Consider the following 25,748-nt stretch of genomic DNA (forward strand, 5'->3'; position numbering starts at 1 on the left):
AGATGAAGATGATCAGGAGGGATCTCCAATCGATCGGATGGGTGGACGCCAACATGTCCAAGGACAGACAATGGATAGAGTTTGTCACGAACGACTCAGTCAAGGCTCTGTTTGAGCTGTCAAAATGAAACAGTTGTAGCCGATATGTAATTTTGCTACTTTGCTGCCTATGTCATGCTTGCTGGGACTGAGGCCTATGTATGTATGTATTTAACTTTCTAGCAAAACCATGTTGATCTTTATATCCAAAAAAGAATAGAGAGAACGATGTGCCTGGAAATGCTGAATACTATTTGGAATTGATCACCACACAATGCTCACATCTGGGAATGCACCAGGTGAGGTAAAAATGGAGATGCATTCCTGCACTCGAGTTCATCATGAAATGGAAGCATGGCTAGGCAGATTTAAAAAAACGTAGAGAACATGGTATCACATATTTCTTTGCCCCAAAATTTTTGACGGAGAACAGCACATGGGAAAGTACTACGTTTCAGCATTTGACAAGACCAAAAGGAAAGCACGAGATGTATCAGTACCACTCACTAGTACTCAGTACCGGACTGCAGATGATATGTGCATTAAATAGAACTAACTCCTACAACAAGTCTATAAACAAAACAGGACCGACCGACCTACAGCATTTTTCACACTTGAGCTCGAGCCATAGATCTGTCCTTTGGCCAAGCAAACCACCAGGGGGAAGAAAAGAAAAAGGGAAAAGAGGCAGCGATAAATCAAATCCTCGCAAAAAGAAACTAAACCTGAAGCACATGAAGGAATACAGCCATTTTGCAGGTAGCGAGCATAAGATGATGGGGTGGGCCTAGTCCAACAACAGGTTGATCATCGAGTTGGCCAGCCCGGCCTCTCTGAAGGTCTGCTCGCTCCCGTACTCCAGGTTATTGTTGGACGAGCCGGGGATGGGCTGCGCGAAGTGGAAGGCCCGCTTCTCGCCGTCCTCCACTTGGGAGGAGCAGAATGACCATAGGAGCTGCACACAAAGAAAGCATCAGGGTCAGGTTAAGAGGTAAGAATAACAGAAACTGAGGTTTCAGAGATGAACTGATTGACTTTAGTGGTGTGACCTTGATTGAATCTGTATGGAGAAAATTCCGCTGGATCCTCCGGCCATCGGGGAGCCGGATCGCGACCCTGCAGAGAAGGTCCCTGCTTCCTTTTGGCTCTTCGGGGAGAGGAGGGTACTCAAGCTTGACGCTCAAGCTGGGTTCGTTCTCTTCCTCGTGATTAGGCTTGTCCTCAACGGCGTCTGATCCCCCGGCTCCTTTGTTCTCCTCCAAGGAAGCCGCCACCGCCCTTGCGAGCTCTTCATCTTCATCCTCTGCACCTGTTTTACCTACAGAGATACGTTGCAAACATGAGTTTTGGGTAACCACAAAATGGCTATGTACAACAGGTGTACTGCAGGTATCCAGATGCTTATGGAAGGCTAAAAAGGAAAAAAGCTACATAAGCTGTGTCTGAAATAGAAGGGCATTATAGAATTTGCTTGAAATGGTATAAGTATCTATATCAGCAATCATAAGTTCATAACAACTGTCAAGATGAATACATTTGTATTTGTTACAGATTGATGCCTACCTTATTTCTGCTACACATGCCACTGTTATAAACTAAACGGGGTTATTTGCTGAACAGAAGTCAAACTCGGTATAGCTGAAGTGCAGTCACAAACAAAGCAAATGCTAGTACCCTACTTGTGTCATATAGTGCAGGAACGAAACAGGCATGACTTCTGTGACCTCCAACCAGACATGCCTTTACCTGTAAATATATATATCTGCACGAGAGATCTACCTTTGTTGACATATAGAAAAGCTTAATCTCTCCAAACTGAACGAACACCCTATGGGTGGCTGGATGATACCAAGGTATGGGAAAAACAACCAGCTCATTTGGTAAATCATCAGGATCCATAAAAATGGACATCTATCCAGAAAATCTAAAATTATGATTTTTTTGGAAGCCATGTATCACAACCACAGACGGTATGTCACGAAAAATACTAGCTAACTGCATTCAGAGAGTTGGTACAGAGAAAGCTACAAGATGGATCCAGAAAATAAAAAGAGAACACAGGACACTTCAAAAAATGATGGGCTCTGCATAGTCCACCAAACATGTATTTATAGTTTAAGTGTTTTAAACAAGAGAACATCTGAGCAGTCAACAATAATGGCATGGAGCTAGTTAAATCCACAGAAATAATACCTTCTCTGCTCACAGAAGTTTCCTGATCAATTTTTCTTGGGCGTTTTTGAGGTTGCACAGCATGGTACTCCTTTGGACCTTTCTCCAGGTAAGACATCAAATCCTGTGTACAGCACACATGCAGAAAATAGCAAGGAATGATCACTGGTTAGTGTCATATCAGCATATCAATCTAATACTTGAAAATTCACATTGTCATTAGAAGCAACCGCCAACCTATCACTGCAGAGCAACGTGAGATAAAAGACAGGGTTAGAAAATACCTCCAGCAAACTGTCCGGGTAAACCATTCCATTCCAACCACGCATTTTTTGTCCAGTGATGGGATCAATTAGGAGAATGGCAGGAACAGAGTCCAACTTGTAGTAGGTGCATACTTTCCTCCCCTCACTGGTGTCTTGATAAACCTATATTTAACACAATATAACATATCATCAAAAAACTGAGAAGTGCAAAGACATGGCTTCTCCCAGTAAACCGAATGGTGTTTTGGGGTTGTGCCAAGTCCATCTCGGGGTGAAGTGAATCGTATAACTTGAACTCTTTTATGCCAATATATTTGCTCCCTATGTAAATAGATGTCAATTTAGAAAGCATGCAGTTGAAGCTCCAATACTTTGACCACAAATACACAAAGACAACACTGCTTCACCCCTTCTACAAGAGTTACACTGCTCTTTAAGCACTGAAATGGTTTAATTGGTGAACTTCAACATTTGTTTGTTTATATTTATTCAACCATAGAAGTGTGGAGCATAGAAGCACCACATATATTTAGATTTATGAAATAAGAATTTATTAGAGTTATCATCAAATCACTGCCACATCAGTATATTTTAAAAAATCTCTAGCATATAATTACAAGAAAATAACAGGCAAAGTCTATTGTATTTGTTTGTGCCAAATGGCATTTATCTAATATTGCGATTATACCATATGCTAGACGACATCTAAATTTAGAGGTTCAGATCCAAGACCCAGACATGCAAATAGAACAAAAGTGAGACCAACCTGCCAGAAAATAAAGTTTGACCGGATTGTCTGGGCCACCGCTTCATTTGCCCAAGTGTCTCGATTAAGCTTCAATAGAGAAAGGCTCGGCAGTCAAAACATTAGTAAGGCATAAATGAAGGGTCAACATAAGTCTGCATGAAATATGAACATAAAGACAGCTTACCATATGAGAGCTGAACTCCTCTGTTGACTGCAAATTGATCAACAGCCACTTGTCTAGACAGGAGGCCTCTAACTTCGCCTATATTGATGGGATTCATTTAGTGCAGAAAAAAAAAGTGATAGATAACTTTGAAGCACTAGCAAATTAATATAATGAAGCCCATGAGTGTCACAACTGAATACTAGCTCAAGTGTGATTAAAAAATACAATAAAGTCCATGAGTGTCCCGAAAACTAGATCAAGTGTCGTTAAACAATATATTTGAAACAACACCATCACAAACACCATTATGCTTTCACCGGCTTTTCTTTTTGTCAAACACATCCTAAAAATGTTTGCCTCAATTGTAACAGAGAAAAGAGAGGCAATGTTTTATTGAGTAATTAACCAAATTACCAGATCAAACAAATTGTATAACAGCTAAGGGTGGAATACTGGAGTCAGGCAACAGAGATAGAGGCGTCCATATATTGCACATACCATTCATGATAATAGTTCATAGATCATTAATGCAATTCTCGAAACATGATATGATTATATAAAGCCCAAACAGTGTGTGGATGCAGGTTTGCCGGAAGAGTCAAAACACGGCCATGTCTGAGACAGATGACATTGTCAAACCGAGAATATCTTTCCTACTTACAAGATTTTGAGTCGGTGATCTTCCCTTCAATCTCTTGGGCTACCCTACATCATGGTTCTTGGCCCACTCAGCCCATAAACATGGGATAGATAGCTGGCTAGCTTTCCTAAAGTTGCCGTGTTTTCCTTCCTCATATGAATGAGCAATGTATGCATGATAATATTTCATTTTCCATTCTAACAGTACCATTAATTACCAAACAACATAACTTATCTACTGGAACCCAATAATAGCTAATGAATAGCAGCTGTCTGAAGATCCCTACGAAAACGCTGTTGTTGCAGCAACAATTCGATAAATTTGGATAACTAATTGAGGTAATTTACAGTATGTTACAAGAAAGAAAGATTCATGTCCACAATCATCATCGACTGACCCCAAATCTACAAATACAAATAAAATGTAGTGGTTCTGCAAACAACACTCAATCGTTCAAGATGGGGCTCAAACGAGAGATGGGACAGTGCCCATTATGATACATTAAAATTTTCAATCGTTAGCTAGCACGTGTATTTAGCTAGTACAAATACAATTGCAGGATATGCAGCTGACCTTGTCAAATGGTCCATTGAACATTAACTCAAAAGGTGGGCGATATAAAGAAGCCAGATTATCACGCGAACTAGATGTGGCATTCTGCTCAGAATCCCAAGCTGACTGTCTTGCCTCCTCTTCAAAGTTTCGAAATGCAACCATCGCATTAGGCCGAGTGCTGAAAAGAAGTGATCAAAACATTAAATCGTGTCAGTCAGTCTGACTGAACTTGCATAACAGCATGACACGGTCGTAAGCAGCGCTGTTCAACACCTTATAGCAGTAGTTATAGCTAACTATACATAGGAAGAAAAACTCCGCAAAATCCTATCATAAGTAACAAGCGCAGTTGCAGCTACAACATAAATGGTAATGTTGACATGAGCGCCAGCATTTAAAATAAATACTTAGCACAAAGCATTAAGAATCTTTATGAGCATCACTATTTGATTTGCAACAGTAATACACCATACAAACTAGAGCATTCGGTCAGTATCTGAGGCATCATTGGGAAAATGGAGAATGGGGGCCAGATATATAGATATTTGTCATGCGGAAGATATGAGGTGGATTGGGGGTGCCAGCCTGCCAGGAATTGTAGCTTAGCTGGATAAGCTCAACTGGATGCCAATAACCATGGCCTCCAAAGAGCATGACAGCACTCAAGTACAGAAAAAAATAATAACGTGGTTCCAAATGAAATATTCAGCTTGATGGCCTGGCTTTAATAAGAAGGTAGAAGGATGGGTGGTGTGACCAGCACATGAATATATATGGCGGGACCTTAAGTTTGTCTTATAATAACCATGACACTGCATCCATATAAGCACCATCAATATAGTAAACGAATTGTTCACTACAGTAATTGGATACTTTTATTTGGTCCTGTTTGGCAGACGATGTATTAATTAAGAGTTTGTAGCTAGTAAGTTTTATTATTGCACCGTGCCACTATTTGGCAACACAAGTATTCAACTTTAAGCGAGAATACTAAGTTGTAGCCATGAGCGATGTGTTTGTACGAGCGACATTCCCCAGCGATTCACCAAATAATTTGCTTGTCAACTACTGGAAGCGGAGAGTGTCAAATAGGATAAGCGAGAGAGAAAGATTCAGCTGTTTAATGATGTTAGTATTAAATTAAATGGCTCTAAATATTTGGATAGCCAAAGCAATATTGGTATGGTTCCATTAGCAAGAGAAAAATAATCGTCATCAACTGCACATGGTAAATTTTACTGCCTGTGAGCAAAACTAGGATGCCATGGCATTAATTAGAAAGCCAAAGAACAGTCTTACGACATTTGCAGGCAGTTTGATTTTCAACTTCACCTTAAAAATCAATTCTTTGGGGGAAAGAAAGCTGAACTTAAAGTCAATGGTAGCTTAAGGTTCCTCAAACATGATAAAAATCATAATTTGGGCTCTGATGTGAAGCAGACATGTCCTACTTGATCTAAGCACTTAACACATAATCAACCTTTACCTTATAGTAAGCACAAAGCTATGCCATTTCATGTTTGAGTCCACTTTGTGCTACGAATACACCCCATTAACCACATATCAATTGTAATTTACTGAAACTACACTCCCACGACACATTAATCCCAAGACAAGATCCCTTGCTGACATGCAGAGTTAGCAGAAGGTAGCGAGCAGCATGACTTACACGACCATGGGGGCGTCGCCGTAGAGGGTCTCCCGCCTGACGGGCAGCGGCGCGCGGACGTCGTCCTCGTCCCCCAGCCCCTGCAGCATCCCGTCTTCCAGCGCGGCCGCCGGGGGAGGATGGAATCTACACAGCAACAGCACAAGATAAACGCGGGCAGGCATACCAGTAAACCAACGGCGGCAAACCCTAGAAATGGCGGTCCGGCGGACGTACCTGAACCCCTCCTCGACCTCGGCGGCGGCGGCGGCGGCCGCCAGCGCGGCCGCCTCGGCCGACGCGGCCGCGGCGGCGGGGTGCGCGGCCAGGGCGGCCTCCCCGTCGATGTAGAAGAGCTGCAGCGCCTCCTCCAGATGCCAGCTCGTCATCTGTGCCGCGATGGCGGATCAGGTCAGACGGGGTGGGGTAGGGAGATCGAAGCGATCGGGGGAGGAGAGGGGAGGGGACGGACCTGGAGGAACTGGGTGGCGGTGTGGGGCGTCTGGCCGGCGGCGATCTCGAGGAAGGAGGAGACGAGGGCGTCCTGCTCGGCGGCCGTCGGGGGGGCGCCGGCCATGGCTGGCGGCGGGGTGGCGGGCCCGTGCTGTGTGTGTGTTTGGTCGGCGAGTGTGTGTGGGGTCTGGTGGGGATTGGTGGGGGAGTGGAAAGGAAACGTGGGTGCGAGGTGATGAGGAAGACGAAGTGAGGTGAGCAGGTTGTCGGTTCGGGCCGGGCTGGGGTTGGTGGGGAGAAATGGCCCAGCTTAGGGCTCGTTTGGTTGTGCCGAATCCCGAGCGATTCCGCCTGTTTTCCCTGGGCAAACAAAACCCGGGCCAAATTACCCCGGATAAGCCTACCTGGCCGTTTGGTTGTCGATGGGGGACCAGTACCCGGCCTTTCCCCGTCCTTTCCCCGGGAGAGCCATCCACGAGTCCAGACGTCGGGAACCAATTCCTCGACTCGCGACCGAGAGGCGACGGCGTCCGTGCGGAGCCTCAACCTCCCGTTCTACTTCCTCCGGCGACCGACCAAGCCCCCTGACTCCCGAGCGCTTCGCCTCGGCGGTTCTCCTTCTCCTTCTGCCGAGATCTACTCCACCGAGCTCTACTCCGCCTCCGTCGAAGCTCCTCTCCGCTCCGGCAATGGCGACGGTGGTCTTCCTGCGGAAAGGCGACGGTCTCCTCTACTCCGGCGGACCGGCAGTCCTCAAATACTGGCGAGCACAACCTCCTCTTCCTCCTCCCCCATCCCTTCCATCCACAGTCCTCAAATCTATTGATGCTATACAACAGATCTTGCAAGCAGATGTTCTAGTTTGCTTTGGACTACTCTTGATATCTGTAGGTGCAATTCCTGCAATTGAGATGTCTAGCAAACAAGAAGTAACTTGTTGCTGGCCATATAAATTGTTACAAGTACAAGTAATTCTCACATGTATTAACAGGCAAGAAATGTATATATAAATTGTTAGAAGCATTAGGATTTACTGATTCTCAAAGACCATGTCTCTTCTAATTTCAGAGCATGCACGGTATCAAATTATGCAGCATCTTTTGAGCAGTATATATACACAGTTTTTGTCCTCAATTAGAAACTCTGCAAGCTGCATACAACCGGCTAGCAAATTAATTGACAAATGTACAAGGGCAAGCTGCTGTTTCTTCTTGGTAAATTAATTAGCAAAAAATTCCATTTGTTCAAAAGCTTACTGAAACCATTATTGTGCACTTGTGAAGCTCTGATAGTATTGTGCTAATGTCCACACTTCACAGTCCAAATTTTAGTTATTATACGTACTGGCAGTATCATTGTCTTTAAGTTAAGAAATAGTGTTGCCTTAAATTCCTTTTTGTGATTCACGGAAGCTGCATCTATATGATATGGTGTGGTGCATATAAGCTTAATCTTTATTTTTTTAGCAATTTATCCTGATCATTTTTGTTCTGGTTTATAACTTCATATTGAGATGACATAGATGGTCACTTCCAGAACCTTCAGCTAGCACTTGTTCAGGGACGACGAGCACTTATTCAGGGAGTAGCGGCCCTGCGGCGGCACACGCTCGAGGAGGAGTGACTCAACGGATACATTTAGTCTAATTTATCCATCTCAGGTTGTGTCACCTGGACAATGTTTTGGTGCAGACCTTGAGTTCTTCATTTGGTGAATTACATGCTCTACCGTTGTTGAGTTTTCTGACAGACAACCATTGAGTATATGAAGTATTGTGATGTGGAAACTATTATTTCTTTTCACAGGCATTAGTTGTTCACTTTATTTTTAAATTATGTTTTACTAGTTCTGAATGCTGACACAGTTGTGAAGACAACATTCCAGTTCTTGATATGAAGCAGGAAGAAGACGGCGGCGGAGCAGGGACAGAGCTCCTGCGCATGGCCTCCACGGTCATTGCAGCCATGGCGCGCGTGAGGCACGGAGTTCCTGCGCATGGTCGCAGCGGCCGGAGCTGGATCTGGATCTGGATCGAGAGCAGGAATCGTGTTCACTCCGACAGCCTGTGGAGTGGTAGCGGATTGCGGGGGAGCGGCAGATGGCGGGGAGGACGGGGACAGAGACAAGAAGATTTGAGTTTGAATTTCAAATTGCAGGCCTAATTTGAAAGGGTTTCAATGTGTTTAAGTAGTTTTTTCAAAAACTTAATCGAGAGATCTCGCTCAACACCAAGGGCCCAATCCTTCGAATTTTTTGGTTGAAAGAAGAGATTGCTGCCATGGACTGCTTGCCTTTATAGTTGCAACTTCCTAAATCTACCTTAAATCACCGATGTTTCTTTATAGTTGACAATACCATTTTTCTAGTTCTGTTATTAGCGAGATGACTAAAACTACTAGATGCATCCAGCTGGTAGTAGAGAGAGTTCTTGTCATGGAACGATATGGTTTAGCAACAGTGATCAAGGTAATAAACTGCTGCCATTAGTAAAGCATGAGGTTGTCTAGATCATACTACAAGTTTATTCAGAAGTGCAATTCTATATGTGCACTTTTTTACCCGCTTGCCCATTTCTTGTTTGTTCTTGTATCAACAACTTACATACTGTTTCTTGTAATTCAGCACAAGTCGAGCTACGGTACCCGGTGTTGATGCAGATTAGAGAAATACCAGTGCAATACACTTGACTGTCGCCTTAGTTTTTCAGAAGTGTTGCTGCTTTTGGACATGACTACTTGAGAATTATGAACTTGTGATATTGAGATCAGCCAGGACAGCCCAGCTGCTAGTGTTTCTGTGAGCTGTGAGCTAAACTTGTTCTGTAGTTATAATTGTGCAGGTTTTAAAACTGTAACGTATTTGAGAAATTCATAAGTATTTGTGTATTTCGGATTATGACTTTTCCTTGAAATTTCTGTACTAATTTGTATCGCTGAATTTCTGATTATTTATGAAAAATCGTACTAATTTGTATTGGCTGGAAAGTTAACCGGCAAGTTATCTGAGCTCTTCCTTCCCCTACACCGAGCACCACCCTCCCCCCACTTGCTACCAAACGGCAAACAGGGGAATGGCCAGAATTTCCCCACGCATAGGGGATCCCACGTTCCCCCCTAATTTCCCTCTAGGGAGTTAGTTCCCTGGTTTAATTAGCCCTTGCAACCAAACAAGCCCTTAATGTCCAATTTGTTGTTCTCTGGGCCCAATTACAGTAGTGGTCTTATATAAAGAGGTCACCGAGGCACCAACCGCCAAAGCCAATAAGGAGTTTACCATAAGTTCGCGGTCTCTAACTCAAACAATCGTAATTGTCCAATTTGGTTACGGTCTTTATGTCCCTAGTCACTATCTATCAATGGATACGTATAAGCTTCCCTTGATTCCAAGTAAGAGTGTTTTAAAGAAAGTTAGTTTGCGTGTAAAGTAATACTGAAAAGTAAAATAAAAAGAGAAAAGACAATTGCAATGTAAATAGTAATGAGAACTTTAGTAAGGTGAAATGTTCTCGAAAAATGTAGGATCCACCCTCTAGCATTTGTATTAATTATGATTAGGATAAATCTATGCCTTCCTTCATAACATGTGTGGGGAGTGTTACGTACAGTCAGTATCTCTCCCACCTATTTTTCCCTTCTCTATAACAGCGAGGACCATCTGCTGTACAATTACAACTCATGCTGACAACAAGGATGATGCTGCTGCTGCTGCATGGTTCGTTGGTTTCTTCACCTCCATTGCCTCATGGTGCTCTAGACGCTGAACCCGGATTTTCAGGCCTTCCTTTATTACGTGATGGTACACCTCAAATATCTCTCTTTTTGTTTGATTCATGTTGTTATGGTAATGTTTGAAATGAAAATTTAAGTTCTTTGCAACCATCTTCAACCAAAGTTTAATTTATCCTCCTGTACTGAATGGTAACCATCTTCGCCATTCATTATGTTTATTAATGTTTAATGCGCCGAAGGCGCCTTGATACGAGGCGAAGCCGAGCCGTAGCACTCGCTTCGACATATGTCTTCTTGTAGCACTCTGTTGGAATTTAAAAAAAAATTGTAATTTTGAAAGTGCTACCTCCCTCCTATTAATTCTCCAGAAAACTCATAGCCCGGAAATACAAAGGGAAAAAGCAAAAAGGAGAAATCATTTGTGGTCCCGCCCAATTTTTTGAAAACGTACAGCGCGTGGAAAGGGAAAAAGAAACGTAACGGGTCCGCATATTTGTTAACGGGTCTAGCCGAACGTAAAGGAAAAAACCAAACCCGGAAAACGATTCGCGTCTTTTTCCGGGGACACGTTCCGCGCGCGACACGTGTAGTCGCGAGAGCGCGCGCGCGGGATGGGTTTTTCCCTTCTCAAAGGTCGGTCGTCGTGTAGTGGCACTTAGTGTATACTCCTAGTTGGCTAGCCATGTTATGTTTTGCCCACCAACGAGAGCTTTAGCTAGGAGGTGTTGTACTACAAAAATGCATATGTATCTATTCCTTTTTTTATTTATTTTTCTGTTTATATTGTTTCTTCTGTATATTTTTATTCTTTTCGGACTAGAATTGTTGTAGTTGGTTAAAATAATTGTTTAGTGTGTACTTGTTTTTTTTTGTTCCAAAAAATTAGTTTCACAAAGGCTATTGTTTCCAAGTTTATTTTTCTTGTTCCCTATGATATTCTTTGTTGTTACCTAGTGTATAGTGAGTTGTTCCTTTATTCTAAATTTTTTATTCCTTTAGTTTCAGAAAATTAGTTCCACAAAGGCTATTGTTCCCGGGTTTAATTTTCTTGTTCTCTTTGATATTCTTTGTTGTTCCCTTGTATAGTGAGTTGTTCCTTTGATCTGAGATTTTTTTTTTCGTTCCAAAAATTAAGTCCACAAGACTTTTGTTCCCGGATGTATATTTCTTGTTTCATGCGATGTTTTCTGTTGTTCCCTAGTATATAGCGGGTTGTTTCTTTGTGACGAAATTTTTTGTTACTTATGTTCTAGAAATTTAGTTTCACAAATGATATTGTTCCCGGGTTTATTTTCTTGTTCCCTGTGATGTTCTATGTTGTTCCCTAGTGTATAGTCAGTTGTTCCTTTGTTATGAAAGATTTGTTCCTTTAGTTTCAGGAAATTAGTTCCACAAAGGCTATTGTTCCTAGTTTCATTTTTCTTGTTCCCTCTGATGTTCACTATTGTTCTGTAGTGTATAGTGAGTTGTTCCTTTGTTCAGAAACATTTGTTCCTTTAGTTTCAAAAAAATAGTTCTAGAAAGGATATTGTTCCCGGGTGTATTTTCTTATTCCCTGTGATGCTCTCTGTCGTTCCGTAGTGTATAGTGAGTTGTTCCTTTGTTCTATTAGATTTGTTCCTTTAGTTCGAGAAAATTAGTTCAACAAAGGCTTTTGTTCCCGGGTGTATTTTTCTTGTTCCTTGTAATGTTATCCGGTGTTCCTGGTGTACAGTGAGTTGCTATGAACATTTTGTTCCTTTTATTTTAGCAAATCAGTTTCGCAATTTTTTGTTTTCTAGTTGTATTTCTATTTCCTAATATATAGTGATTTATTACCTCACCCAGAAATTATTTTTCAACATTTTTAGCTAGTGAACTTGCGGCAATCCATTTGAAGGACTAGTACGTGTGACAAAAGGTCTCACAAAAGAGAAAAGATTTGCATGTCCATCCAGCGGACTTACCAGAAAAAAAATCACTAGCTTTAATTTCTCTCAAGCTAGCTAATAGCAAAGTACAAAACAAAAAGGTTCACATGCCCGCCATGCTAATTGTTTCATTCCATTAGTTGTAGCAGATTGTTATACAGTATTATTATATTTGCTAGGTAAAGCTAGCTCAAATTTGCAACTAGCTAGCTCAATCTGTACCCTACCAGCATGACGTCATGGCAGCCACATGAAAATATTTTATTTAATTCAGAAATTCAGTCACCGGCTTTTATATATAGGGACACACAAGTCAGACTGGCCGAACTAGCCGGCATCTCCTGGGCGTGACACGGGCGCGCAGCGGCCGTTCCATGGTCACTGTGAACTCCGGCCTCTCAGACAGATCAACGCCGCCGTCCCCCGCCACAGCCGACCACTCGAATCCCCTGACAAGGTTCGCCACGAAGTACTCCAGGTGCAACAGCGCGAGCGCCATGCCGGGGCAGATTCTCCGGCCGGCCCCGAACGGCATCATCCTGATCTCCCGGCTCCCCGTCAGGTCCACCCCGGCGCCCTCCCCGCCGTCCAGGAACCTCTCCGGCCTGAACTCCTCCGGCTCGCTCCACACCTCCTTGTCCAGCGACACGTCCGCCACCGACAAGTTCACCGACGTGGCTGCCGGCACGCGGAGCCCGTCGAGCGACGCGTCCTCGAACGTTGAAGCGGCGGCGTGTGACAGCAGGAAGTGCGCCGGCGGGTGGCGCCGCAGCCCCTCCAGGACCACCGCCTTAAGATACGGAATCCTCGACAGGTCCTCCTCGGCGACAGCATCCTCCTTGCCTTCGTCGGCCATCGCCGCGTTGATCTCGTCCCGGAGCTTCGTTTGAATGTCAGGCTGCCGGACCAGGTTCGCCATGATCCACTGGAGCGCGGTCACCGTGGTGTCGACGCTTGCCGTGAGGAACTCCGTGCACAGGCTAACGATGTCGGCGTCAGTGAGCGCTCGCTCGCCGCATGCACCCTCTCCTGTCTCCTCCTTGGGGAGCCTGTGCGCGAGGAGCGTGTCGACGTAACAGTACGCCAGGCTGCCGTCGTCTTCATCATGGCCATTAGCCGTCACACTGCCGCTGGCTAGTTCCCTTCGTGCGCTGATCAGCGGCAAAAAGAGCTCCTCCTGCCTCCGCCGGATGGACAGCACCTTCCGCCACCGCCGCCGGAACAGCCGCGTGGTGAGCGCCGGGCAGAACGCGAACACCTGGAAGCCGATATAGGACGAGAAGAGCTCCCGCTGCACGGCCTCGATCGCGCGCACGCGTCCCGCCGGCAGCCTCCGCCCGAAGCACATGTACGTGAGCAGCGAGAACATGGCGAACTGGAGGGACTCCACGACGGTCACCGCCCCACCCTCGCTCCGGGCCGACTCCGCCTCGAGGTCGAGGTCGGAGGCGAGGAGCGCGAGCGCCCAGCGGCGCGCGGGCGCGAAGGTGCACGCGACGCGGTTGGGGTGGAGAACGCCGGCGACGAGGTTTCGGCGGAGGGAGCGCCAGAGCGGGCCGTAGGGGGCGGAGCTGACGGTGCGCTGGGCGGAGGTGAGGACGACGAAGGGCGCGATGGCGGGCGGGCGGCTGGCGAAGGCGGGCCCGCGCTGGACGAGCGCGCGGTGGGCGACGTGCCGGCCGGAGACGAAGATGGCCGGGCGCGGGGAGAGGAAGCCGAGGGTGAGGATGGGCCCGTGGCGGCGGTGCAGGTCCCGGATCGCCGGCTCGAGGCGGGAGCGCGCGCGCCAGAGCCACAGGAGCGGGCCGATTACCGGGACGGCCGGCGGGGACGGCGGCAGAGGGAGGTGGCTGAACGCGCCGTTTCTGGGTTTGGATGGCTTCGAGGCCGGGAGCAGGAGGAGGGAAAGGAGCACGGTGCAGGTGAGGAGCGGGGGCAGGAGGAGGAGGTACGCGACGGCTGCCTCCATTGTCGACAATCAACACCTCGGGTGATCGGCCGGTATATGCTGCCGCAGTGAGCTTGCGAGCTACGCCTATCTATTTGTAGCTGCAGATCGCTGTATGCGTTCGTGTTTTGGCGCGAAGCCGCTGCGGCGCCTATCGATACGACCGTGATCTCGCGAGAGGTGAGAGGTGCCAGGTGGCGGCGCCTGGTGAAGCGGCCGGGGCCAGATGGAAGGCTCGGCCCGGTGCCCACCGCCGATCGAGTCGGCCTGGAGATTTCTGTTCTGTGGTCTCCGTGCAACCAGACGTGGACGAAACGCATGGAAATCAATTACAGTGAGATTTCATCAAAATTCATTGAATTTCAGAGATGTCAGTATAAACCAAGAGTAAATACGTTTCGGTCAAAATATCTCAGTAGTTTCAGTAATACACATGGTTTCAAATAAATTGTATGTTATTTTCAAAAACAAAAAAAAAATCATGAATTTTAGGAGAAAATTTCGGCCCTCTGCCCGAAAGGAAAACCGAATTCACTGATTTCGGTAGTGATTAAAATATTTCTGAAACTGAAATTTAAAACCATGGCTAAACTACAGGAAACCGGCAATTCGTTTCTTCCAGAAAAGAAGGAAACAACGGCAATCCATGGGGCAAGTTATCGGATGTCCCCGAAGGGACACCATGGGGCAAGTTAAATAACATAGCGAGCATGTTCCAGATGAGCACGAGATCAGCTGACTATGTTCTACGTTCATTAACAGGGAAGGTGACAGTCTGAATCTTACAGCCCACTGCAGAACTTTGAAGCTAGCACAGCAACCTTCAGAGTTTCATGGCCATCGACTCAATTGTACATACCCTATGATAATACTGTAAGATCACGTCAGACACCACAGTCCAACTCTCCAACTCCAACAGGATGCTGCATGGGCATTTCCCATGGGAAGCGGTCCGTAGAGTCTCTAGAACTGCTCGTCGTGTGACACCAGGTGCTTATACTTCTGCTCTACATTTGCCAGTCTTGCCGCCTCCGTCAGACCCTTGGTGACCACCATCTTCAGAATGTCAGCGCCCTCTTTTATCGCCGAGTCGATCTAGGTTCACAGCAACAAAAGATGTAAGCATGAGCGTCAGGTTGATGTCAAAAAACAAATATACTTATTGTGCTTCGGCCACAATGGAACTCTGAAGTGTTTCTTAAGATATCTTCAGGCTATGGGGAATACTCCTCAAGCCAGTCACACTATTTTCAGTCTGAACCACAGTATTTTTATGTCTATCTAGAATGGTTGTATTAAATACCACACATTAAGTTGATTAATCGTGATAAGGTGTTTGACATTTGCAGGAAGCATTTTACAACTTTGTCAATGCTTAACTGAAGAATATAGCCAAGGGGGTTGGAGCTAATAGTGTTTGGTTATTCCTGTCCTAGCGAATGAACTGGGTCATCCAAGCATGTTTAGGTGTTCTAAAATTATTTCATCAAGAACCAAAGCACAATTAAGATAAGATATAAAAAAATAAGCACAACACCATGAGACCTTAGGCTCAGCCTTTTTTTTTTTGCTTTTGCTGATTGAAACCTGACACTGTGGTTTCGTATTCAATGGAAATAGAACCCAGGAGCGATCCCTATTTTTCTAAAGAAAAAGCACACCACTGAACTAGAACTCCAGGGGAAAAGCAATGGAGATTTTTACCCGTTCACGGCCAGTCTTATTGAACTTCTGAAGCACAAACGCTTTAGGATCCATCTGACCAGGCGGACGTCCAATTCCTACATAAGCCAAACTATGAATTTGGTCCAGAAAAATGAAAGGAAATCTGAATCCTGCAGCTGTCAAACCTACCAATCCTTAGTCGACCAAATTCTCGGTTCTTGCGAAAATTGTAGATCACACTCTTCAACCTGATAAACTAACAAGGTAAATGTTTCATATCAAGATAAAATTAATCCCTTATCCACAGACATCAGATGGATCTTGGGGAACTAATTGTCTGTGTACACGCACACACACAAAAAAAATCTTAAAGAGGGAACACTCTATGATACTGATTATTTTCAATAACTGTCTAGACTTCACAGGCTATGTAAAACAGCAAGTGAAAACAAGTAAAAGAAACTAAAACGATCATGACAACATGATGCAATGAACAAAAAGGTGTATGCATAAATACAACAACGAACAAGTACTCCTATTAATTATCTACAAACAAAAGAAATGTTCTGCCATCTCTGCTTCATCAAAAGCAAGCACCATAAAGCTACCAGGTCAGCGAGATAGGTCACCTAAGCACATATAAACAAATTAAATTAGAGGACCAGGAGAACTGTCTGACATTTTAAACTGATAAGTTACAGACGCGCCGCTTTTCTATTATGTATTTAAACAAAACATTGGTATACATGGTTTTCCCTTTGTAAACTTTGGATACACATATAAAAAACTTCACAATGCACATAACAGTAAGGTTTACCAACCCATTGTGGCGCCCATATCCTCCTTTAGGTTGTAAACGAAGAACTCCACATGGCAGGTCCGTGTCATCGTATGCCTGACACTCATACAACACAGAAGTCAGATCGCCATGTAAGGTAGAACCAAGGAAGATTAGAACATGATTTAAAAAAAAATGAAGATTAGAACATAAAAGCTTACCACTAGGACACGGTGAAGTGGAAGTTTATAATAGGCAGCAAGTGGACCAGCCTATAATAAGGAGAGAGAAAAAAGAGAGGGCAGTCACCATGACAAGCATTTAAAGTACAGCAAGTTTGAAATCAGAAATTAAAGTTGAAAAGTCTTCCAAAAAGTATTACATACAGATTCACCGCTGAGATTTATATATGTTTGAGGCTTGGCAAGCAAGACGGGGACACCATCAATCATCCCTGCATCAATGGAAAGGAGAGAACCTTCGACTCAGTTCAATCCCTTGCAGTTTGTAAACAGAGTATCTGCTACTCAAAAAGTGAAGAAAAAACATCCTTTCTGGGGGGCATATGGATGGAGCCAAACCTTCACCAAATAGAGATTTGAAGTGAAGTGTGGTCATGGATATGCCCTGAGACTCCGCAAACGCATCTATCATATCAAACCCGACCTGCAAGGTGAACATAGCGCAAGAAAATCCTGAGAATAAAGCCGAGCCACTGAATTCCAAATGAAAGATGAGAAGGCGAACTTACATTGTGTCTGGTGGACTGGTACTTCTCGCCGGGGTTGCCTAGACCAACAAAGAGCCATGGCTGTATCACGGAGCCCGACGAAGATGGAGACGTTGAAAAATTCCGACAGGCAGAGACATAGCGCTTAGAAAGGAAGGGCGAAAATCTTATCCAAAGCTTTCCCCGCATGATTTACTCAATCATAGGCATCCAGACATCCACAGGAGCAAAACCAGATGGCAAACGAATTTGTTCTCTGAATGTCCACTAGAAACGCTGCACCTAACAAAGAGGCCAAAAAATACATATATCATAAGCCATGCGCATCAAACAATATATTATCAGCCTCAGATGACTTGCATTACTGACGTACAAGCATTTGGCAACACACGGCAAACAGAAACTGAATACATGGCATTATTTGGCACTGAAATGATGCATGCTGGCCACATTGAACCGTGTGTTCCACTAAGCGGGCTAATGCAGCTTCTCGAAGAAGAAACAAATACTGTAGAACAATCATGGAAGAAAGCACAATTATAATCGCCGTGTCTTGCTTAAGCATTTCATCAAACAGCTCCAAGGCACATGATGAAGTAACTCGTACATCCCACACGCCCTAATGTCCTATGCATACAATCCACTGAAATAGTCACTGAATTTGTTCACACTATCGGCTCGGATTAGTCCCCGAGTTCTAGATTAGTAATCTCTCAAATGCCAAGCCACCTTACACTTGAAGATTCAGCGCAAGCTATGAAAAGAGAGCAGAGAACGCTTACAAGTCGACAACCGAGGGCGTAATCAGGAAGCCACGGAGGCGGCGAGATCGAACAAGCAGCCAACTTCTCAAGGCCCAGCGGCGCCGGGCAAGTGGTTTGAACCCGGAGCTGCCCGGCGAGGACGCCAACGGCGCTGGTAAGCCCTTCGCTGAAGAGTGGCGACCGTCGCGACGTAGCCGGCGACGGGGGCACCGCCGATGGACCTAATCCTGAGCCTCTGTTCGTCTCGGCGCCCTGTGGATTGTGGGGCGGCCGCCGCCTCTAGCGCCGTCGCGTCGCCTGAGCGGGTACGGCGCCGCTCCTGCGAGTGTGCGTGGTCGTCGTCTCGTCGAGTGGTCGACCGGTACGGCCTGTTTGGCTGTTGCCTTGCTGGGCTGGGCTCATCGCAATATTTGTTTTTTGCTCATTCTACATCTGTTTTTTTTTTTTTTTTTTGAACTGCTCTGTTTATTAATTCCTTCATGAGTCAATCATGATACCATTTAGAGGTCGTTTGGAAGCCAGGCTTTCATTTCGTTTGTAGCATTTTAAAATGAATACATGTATTCATTTCATTTACATTGTAATTTCAGAAATATACACTTGTTTGGTTGTCACAGGAATTGCAAATGACAGTGAATTCAATATTGAATGTGTAGAGGCTTCCATAGAGAATTGCAAATGACAGGTTTCAGCTTGGAATCATGTTTACACATAGAGTCATTTTGCTGGAATTCCTAAATGAAATGACAGCACAATTCTGTGGCAACCAAACAGCCCACCTATGGAATTCCAAAATGAATTCCAGGATTCCAGGCCCAAATGATGGATAACAAACGACCTCTTAGTTTTCGTCGATGACATGCCATGGATTGAAACCGAAGAATCGGCGAAGAAGAAACACCCGTGCGCAACTTGTCGAATTGTTTTTAGCTTACGGATATGTTGCTCAGCGTCCAGAACTCGAATATGAGCTCGAAATGCATCAGTCCAAAGTGTTTCGAACATGAAAGGGTAACGATATTAAAATTACTGCTGCTGTTGGGATTATTAATAAGAATCTGTGGATTTTGTGCTTGCATTAAGGGTTACGCCAGCTAATCTAAGATGAGAAGGTAAAAGTTATCCTTGAAAAGTCTGATGAGAATTACTGACAAAGGCAACAAAAAAAAACTTGTCGAATTGTTTTTAGCTTACGGATATGTTGCTCAGCGTCCAGAACTCGAATATGAGATGATCCTCAGCTCGAATTGCATCAGTCCAAAGTGTTTCGAACATGAAAGGGTAACGATATTAAAATTACTGCTGTTGGGATTATTAATAAGAATCTGTGGATTTTGTGCTTGCATTAAGGGTTACGCCAGCAATCTAAGATGAGAAGGTAAAAGTTATCCTTCAAAAGTCTGATGAGAATTACTGACAAAGGCAAAAAAACGAAAAATAAATTTCGCTAGAAGGAGGGCTTGAACCTCCGACCTTGTGGTTAACAGCCACACGCTCTGGCCAACTGAGCTATTCCAGCTTGGCGATGCTGGTTCAATTTGAACGTATATAACTTATCACAAATAACGCTTTCTCGTTTGACACACGGCATTGTTTTCTATTGTAAAACTTGGTTGGTTACTCGTAAAGCAATCACATGTTATTCACAGCGAGCAAAACCTCCCACACGCATAGGCACACTGTCCAATGTTTGATTTGCTTACCCCGGCCCATCTCATGGGTTTCATCGTTGTAGGCACCGATCAAAGTCAATGAACGAAGAACGCCCTACATGAGTTGCTTGCGATCTAGCTGTCCAAGTAGTCCTCGTGCTCCTACCATAGCCCATCTCCAACATGGTGCATCGCACAAGTCGGTGAAGGCTTCGGAGACATAGTGCTGCAACTCCCTTCCGTTGACGTCCATGGCAAGTGGAATGGATCGGATAAGGAGGCTCTTGAGTGGCTCATCATGAATTCTTTTGGTGGATATGTGTCGATGAACTATGAGACAACACCAAATGGCATGAATATAGTTAACATTTGCTAGTGAACTTACATGTAAATGAAGAAGCGGTGTTGTATCCGGAAAACTTAAAACGGATGCTGAGCTACACGTAGCCCTTTATTTGCAAACACTCAGAATACGTATTTCAAAGTTTCAAAAAAATTGAAATAAAATTTTAGAGATAGCCAATAATGTATACTACGATGGTGTAAAATCTTAATTCAAATTACTTCATATTCTAGGCTACACAAAAATGACAAATTATGACAAATTTTATAGTGAATAGTGCATATTTCAATACTATAAAATTTGTCATATTTTTTTTATCAATTTTGTGTAGCTTAAAATACAGATCAGTTTGCATTAAAATTTTACACTAGTCTAGCATACATCATTAGAATTTTGTTTCAGAATTTTTTTGAAACTTCAAAATGTGAATTTTAAGTGTTTGAAAATAAATAGCTACATGTCGCTTAGCCTCCAAAACGCCACACTCTGTTGTATCCCACCTACATCACATTGTGACAAGGTATAAAGATGGTTTGTATCCTCCTTGCTATGGTGTCGAAGTTTTCTTGATTCCATTTCTATCTTGTCATTTTCTCTACTCTCGAAAGCTCAGGACATTTTTGTTTTATAAAATTAAACCTAGTGTTTTTCATAAAAGAAAGTACTATTTCTTGACACGAGAAAATGAAAAATGTAGTGTTAAGGGAAAGAATGGGACAAAAAACTCTAGGGTGTCATCTCTTCACGAATCTCTTTGTCAAGTATAGGTTGCCGGACTCTCTCATAATCATTTATACTTAATAAAATAATAAAGTTTATGGTGACCCCGATGTGGTATTTTATTCCAATGCTTATATGTATCTCTCCCCTCTTGAAATTAATAAAATGAGTCAAACTAGTGATAGGGAATTTTTCTTAATTTTTAGTGTGTTGGTTTTAATGATGAACCAAGCAATATCTAGTCAGTATAGTCAACTCTACAAGTTCCATTTCAAAAAACGTTTTTTTTACCTGGCTAATTCTCAAATTTTATTGATATCCATTTATATCAAATTGTCTCCAAGGTACTAAAGGAAATGTGCTTATGATTATTCAAATATATTTTCTATTTTTATTGTTGCTGACATCAATTTAAGATAAGAGGTTCCAATGTAACATTATTGTTTAATTAATTTCATGATTTCAATCAATAAATCCAATGGGCAATGAGTACGACATATTTCACCACACCATCAGTGATCACAATACTTGCTCTTATACCACGCCACAACTTGCTATAACAACGTCATTATCCAAGTTTTACGGCTTCCTTTCCACCGTGATACTGCTACCATCAGAGAGTTGATTGTTACAAGCAGACTAATTGCCACCACTGCCCATCCTTGAAGAGATGCATTGCGGAGGCCTTTACGATGCATCCGTAACGGCAATTTGACATGAATATATCATTGATAATGGGGTGGACTGGCTTGAAGAAAAAATGTTTGGTAGCTAGGAGCAGATGTCTATAGGCATCATTCTTTGAAATTCCTAAGGGAGTACGAAAGAGATTAGACTTTTTTCGTAGCAGATTTTTTGGGATAGTGATGGTCTGAAGAAGAAGTACAGACTTACAAAGTGGAATATCATTTGTCGGCCCAAGGACCAAGGTGGTCTAGGCATTGAGGTATTAGAAATTAAGAATAAATGCCTCCTTACTAAATGGCTATATAAAATACTTCATGGAGACGGGGTATGGCATGAGTTAATCATGAACAAATACTTGCATTCAAAAACACTATCTCAGGTTCAAACAAAAGATTCGGACTCACCGTTTTGGAAGGGAAGGGTATAATGAAAGTGAAAGATGATTTCTTCAGTAGAGGTCAATTTCAGGTAGGAAATGGGTTGGAAACTCGATTTTGGGAAGATTCTTGGTTGGGTAATGAACCTCTGTCCATTCAATATCCCTCGTTTTACAATATAGTGCAAAACAAAAATGTCACGGTAGCCTCTGTCCTAACTAATACCCTCCCCTTAATATTCGGTTTAGGAGAAGCCTTAGAGGAAATAAATGGGGACGGTGGCTACACCTTGTTGAGCGGCTCATGCATATCCAGTTAAATGATCAAGAAGATAATTTTACTTGAAAGTTGACAAGCAATGGTGTTTTTACAGTAAAATCACTATATTTAGATCTCATGAATGACAACACTCAATTTTTGCATAAGGATATTTGGAAGTTGAAAGTACCACTAAAAATAAGAATTTTTATGTGGTTTCTTCACTGCAAAGTTATTCTAACAAAAGATAATCTAGCGAGGCGTAATTGGCACGGTAGTTTGAAATGTTGCTTTTGTAATCAAGATGAAACAATGGAACATCTCTTTATATCTTGCCCGCTGGTTAAAATTATGTGGCGCATAATACACATAGCTTTGAATATCACACCTCCCAACAATATTACACATCTCTTCGGTGACCGGCTGTTGGGTGTTGATAAACATGAAAAAATGCAAATCCAAGTTGGAGCTTGTGCACTACTATGGGCTATATGGAACACTAGGAATGACTATGTGTTTAACAAAACAAACAAAATATCTTTTTTGCAGGTTATTCCCCTCACTACACACTGGATCCGTACGTGGTCCTTGCTACAGCCGGAGGAGCGGCGACAAGATATGGCTATTGGGTGCAGCCGTTTGGAGATGGTTGCTCGGGATTTGTTCAACCAGTTCAGCTGGCGACCTGTTTTTAGAGTGACATGTTGATTAGACACATCACGTATCTCTTAGTTTTATTTCGATCGTTGATTCATGTAGCGACCTTATGTGATCCTTGAATTGTAACAGACACGATACCAAATAATGAAATAAATGAGGCCGTATGCATCAATTGATGCAGAGGCTGGGGTATTCTCATTTCGAAAAAAAAGACGGTGGATTATGGATCAAGGTGGGAGAGGGCACTTTCCTCGTGGGGTAGGAAATCTATTCGATTCAAGGGTTCGATATTTTCTATGACACATATAGGATCAAAAATTTTAAACATGATGAGCAACACTATTAGGGATAAGAAAATTTTAAATCCCATGTTTTTTTTGCAACATGGAGAACATGTGTCTCCAATCCAAGGACGCGTTGCAAAGGTAATTGGAGCATGAGTTTTATTTGGTGGGTCTCTATTAATCCACCTTTACATGCAAAATAGCTTGATGTTTGTTGTGCAATTACAAGAGATAACCTTAAGAGTTATAACAAAGATGCCCGAGGACACCATTTAATGGGTATTATTGCTTTTTTTGGTTGACTGCGTAAGGCATGCATTTTGGTACCATATACATGTATGTCAAATTGTACTTGTATGATTTATGGAGGACACTACTTAAGGCTCACAGAATTGTTTTTCCACCAAACGCATGCTATGATGTAATTACTTTATGCTTGCTCTCGGTTACTTTCGAATGCGTCTTTTTTACCGGGAACAATGCACTAATACAATTCAGGTGAAAGCCTTAAAGGTGCACCCATGGAAATATTAGTCATCGATGTTGACATGTGTTTTACTGAAAAAGACTTACCAAGTAGTCAGGGGTGATAGTTTAATCTTACATCATATTTACCAAGAAAGATTGTCTCTTCTAAGAAAAACTATACATATGGCATAAGTGTAAATAAATTTCCACATTAGTTGCAGATATTTGCTGCAAGCTATTATTATTCTCTCAAGCAAACTAAGAACACTACTTTTACTAATATAAAGTAGCATACAAAATATTTCTGGGTAGTCCTTGAGTGTTGTTGAACACCTAGCTAGTGGAATCTTAGCACACACATCTTTAAAATTAATATTATTGAGCATTTTCAAATTTTTGAAAATTTGCATGCTACAACTTCGTAGATAATTTTGTTTATTTTTTGGGAAATTTCTTGGGAGGCCTTCTCTATATCTTTGTAGATTTTAGCTGAATTCTTGAAACAAATAAGCAATAAATTGGAATTACTTGTTTGGGTTTACAAGCTGCACTTGGCACGTCACCCAAGTATTGATTCAGTTTGTATGGTGTTCAAAAGTGAGGCCCTACTCGATGGTCTGGTCTTCGCCATAATTATACAGACAACGTTGCTAGGAGAAACCCTCACCCTTGGAAGTCAACAATTAAACATCATAAAATAGTTGTGTGCAATGGGGGGGGGGGAGATTGTACCTTGACCTTACGAAAATACAATCGAAAAATAATTGTGTGCAATGTGTGTGTGTGTGTGGGGGGGGGGCAGACGCCCCCTCCCTCCCTCTAGTGTTAACATTTTCTAACAAACACCATTTCCTGGAAATGTGGATATTAAATAAGATATTGGTCCATATGATCTTGAGTTTACCTGTATCTTTTACATACTGACATACTATTTTCATGCCATAACATTTACGCACTTTTGTTTTGTGACAGCTTGCTGGGTAGTGCTTTAGTGTTCCGTGGTCTATACACATATCTTTATGGAAAGTCCAAGGAACAACACTCGAAGATAGCATCAGGTATAGCTCTGTGTATTTACCATATGTCTATGTAGAGGTTGCCTAAGGGTGTGATCGAATATTTGGATAAGACTAGAAGGAAATCATGCCCTATGTCGAAGCTTATCAAATCCCTCTGAGATAATCTGTGCTCCTTTATAAAACATTGGGTAGGGATGCAGGAGGACGGGGCAAGGAGATTCTGGTTGTCACACACCCACCTACGGGCAAGGCGGTGTGTGACAAGGAAGGGAACGACGCGGAGGATGGCCCGGAAATCATGACTTAGTTGTGTGTGTGTCGTGCGTGAGCTAGTAAGTGTGCTCCCGATAAACTCGAGATCAGAAGGGAGTTGTAATAAACTAAACCCCTGATATTTATTAAATATTGAAGGGAGTCGTAATAATGTAGTACCTATTCAGTCAGAAGATTTAAAGGCGCACCCATAGAAAGATGAGTCTTCGGTGCTCACATATGTTTCAGGTGGTTCACAAACTTATGTGACTGGTGTAATTTTTATAAGAGATAAACTTGCTTGGCAAATATGATGGAACATCCAACTATTAACCATTATATACTATGGAAGTCTTGTTGGTAATGTACTTATACACTTTCATTTTGCAAAGCTTGTTAGAGTTAAAATTTACCATACAAAGAATTTTCATCGGTTTATAGATTTTTTTTTGTACCTTGTTGATCTAATAATGCCAATACCCAGTGCAAGCTAATATTATTCTATGAAGCAAACCATTCATAAACTGATAAGGAAAATATTTTCTGAAGATTAGTGAATGGTGTTCGCGGTCTAGTTAGATCTCCTTGTCGGTGCATCAATGATGTCTATGTGATTCATGTCTCTACATGTGATTCATGTCTCTACACCTTTTCTATTCTATTGTTGATAGAGTACATTTTACACCTTTGTGATAGCTTCCCATGATCGGGTGGTCGCGCACAAGCAACACTGTCGATGTGAGTAGCTCTTCTGATCAAGGGCTTTGTCGCATGCATGCACGCCCGCAACATACATCAAAAATGCAAATTGAGCAAGA

The 25,748-nt window shown here is 43.0% G+C and overlaps 3 protein-coding genes and 1 non-coding gene across 4 annotated transcripts; all 4 read right to left on the reverse strand.

The window, feature by feature from the left end:
- Window positions 1-471: 471 nt before the first annotated feature.
- Window positions 472-6,811, reverse strand: LOC124678123 (plant UBX domain-containing protein 7-like). The gene is made up of 10 exons (XM_047214048.1): window positions 6,707-6,811; window positions 6,472-6,623; window positions 6,256-6,381; window positions 4,605-4,764; window positions 3,410-3,487; window positions 3,244-3,312; window positions 2,496-2,639; window positions 2,233-2,335; window positions 1,089-1,357; window positions 472-994 (listed from the first exon to the last, which is right to left on the reverse strand). Exons 1-10 carry the CDS (start codon window positions 6,809-6,811, stop codon window positions 827-829), a joined length of 1,374 nt encoding a protein of 457 aa, XP_047070004.1. The 3' UTR covers window positions 472-826.
- Window positions 6,812-12,638: 5,827 nt separating this feature from the next.
- LOC124670038 (cytochrome P450 89A2-like) lies at window positions 12,639-14,294 on the reverse strand. The gene has a single exon (XM_047206558.1). It carries the CDS (start codon window positions 14,292-14,294, stop codon window positions 12,639-12,641), a length of 1,656 nt encoding a protein of 551 aa, XP_047062514.1.
- Window positions 14,295-15,013: 719 nt separating this feature from the next.
- Window positions 15,014-17,689, reverse strand: LOC124677306 (peptidyl-tRNA hydrolase, mitochondrial-like). The gene is made up of 8 exons (XM_047213310.1): window positions 17,468-17,689; window positions 17,298-17,382; window positions 17,103-17,170; window positions 16,938-16,988; window positions 16,760-16,833; window positions 16,128-16,186; window positions 15,978-16,054; window positions 15,014-15,368 (listed from the first exon to the last, which is right to left on the reverse strand). The coding sequence occupies exons 1-8, from the start codon at window positions 17,633-17,635 to the stop codon at window positions 15,237-15,239; spliced, it is 714 nt and encodes a 237-aa protein (XP_047069266.1). The 5' UTR covers window positions 17,636-17,689; the 3' UTR covers window positions 15,014-15,236.
- A 1,966-nt stretch (window positions 17,690-19,655) lies between these two features.
- Window positions 19,656-19,729, reverse strand: TRNAN-GUU. Its single transcript has one exon. It is a non-coding gene; the product is annotated as a tRNA-Asn (tRNA).
- Between the last annotated feature and the right edge of the window lie 6,019 nt (window positions 19,730-25,748).

The sequence above is a fragment of the Lolium rigidum genome, chromosome 7 (assembly GCF_022539505.1).
Source record: "Lolium rigidum isolate FL_2022 chromosome 7, APGP_CSIRO_Lrig_0.1, whole genome shotgun sequence".
Taxonomy (NCBI): domain Eukaryota; kingdom Viridiplantae; phylum Streptophyta; class Magnoliopsida; order Poales; family Poaceae; genus Lolium; species Lolium rigidum.

Bases quoted from the DNA above. Each gene is read 5' to 3' on its own strand.
- LOC124670038 (XM_047206558.1), bottom strand. From the start codon at position 14,294: ATGGAGGCAGCCGTCGCGTACCTCCTCCTCCTGCCCCCGCTCCTCACC.
- LOC124677306 (XM_047213310.1), bottom strand. From the start codon at position 17,635: ATGCGGGGAAAGCTTTGGATAAGATTTTCGCCCTTCCTTTCTAAGCGC. The intron at 17,383-17,467 runs GTAAGTTCGCCT...TTCACCTTGCAG, and splicing joins ACCAGTCCACCAGACACAAT to GTCGGGTTTGATATGATAGA. The intron at 15,369-15,977 runs GTAAAAATCTCC...CTGTGAACCTAG, and splicing joins ATAAGACTGGCCGTGAACGG to ATCGACTCGGCGATAAAAGA.
- LOC124678123 (XM_047214048.1), bottom strand. From the start codon at position 6,811: ATGGCCGGCGCCCCCCCGACGGCCGCCGAGCAGGACGCCCTCGTCTCC. The intron at 6,624-6,706 runs GTCCGTCCCCTC...ATCGCGGCACAG, and splicing joins CCGCCACCCAGTTCCTCCAG to ATGACGAGCTGGCATCTGGA. The intron at 6,382-6,471 runs GTACGTCCGCCG...GTTGCTGTGTAG, and splicing joins GAGGTCGAGGAGGGGTTCAG to ATTCCATCCTCCCCCGGCGG.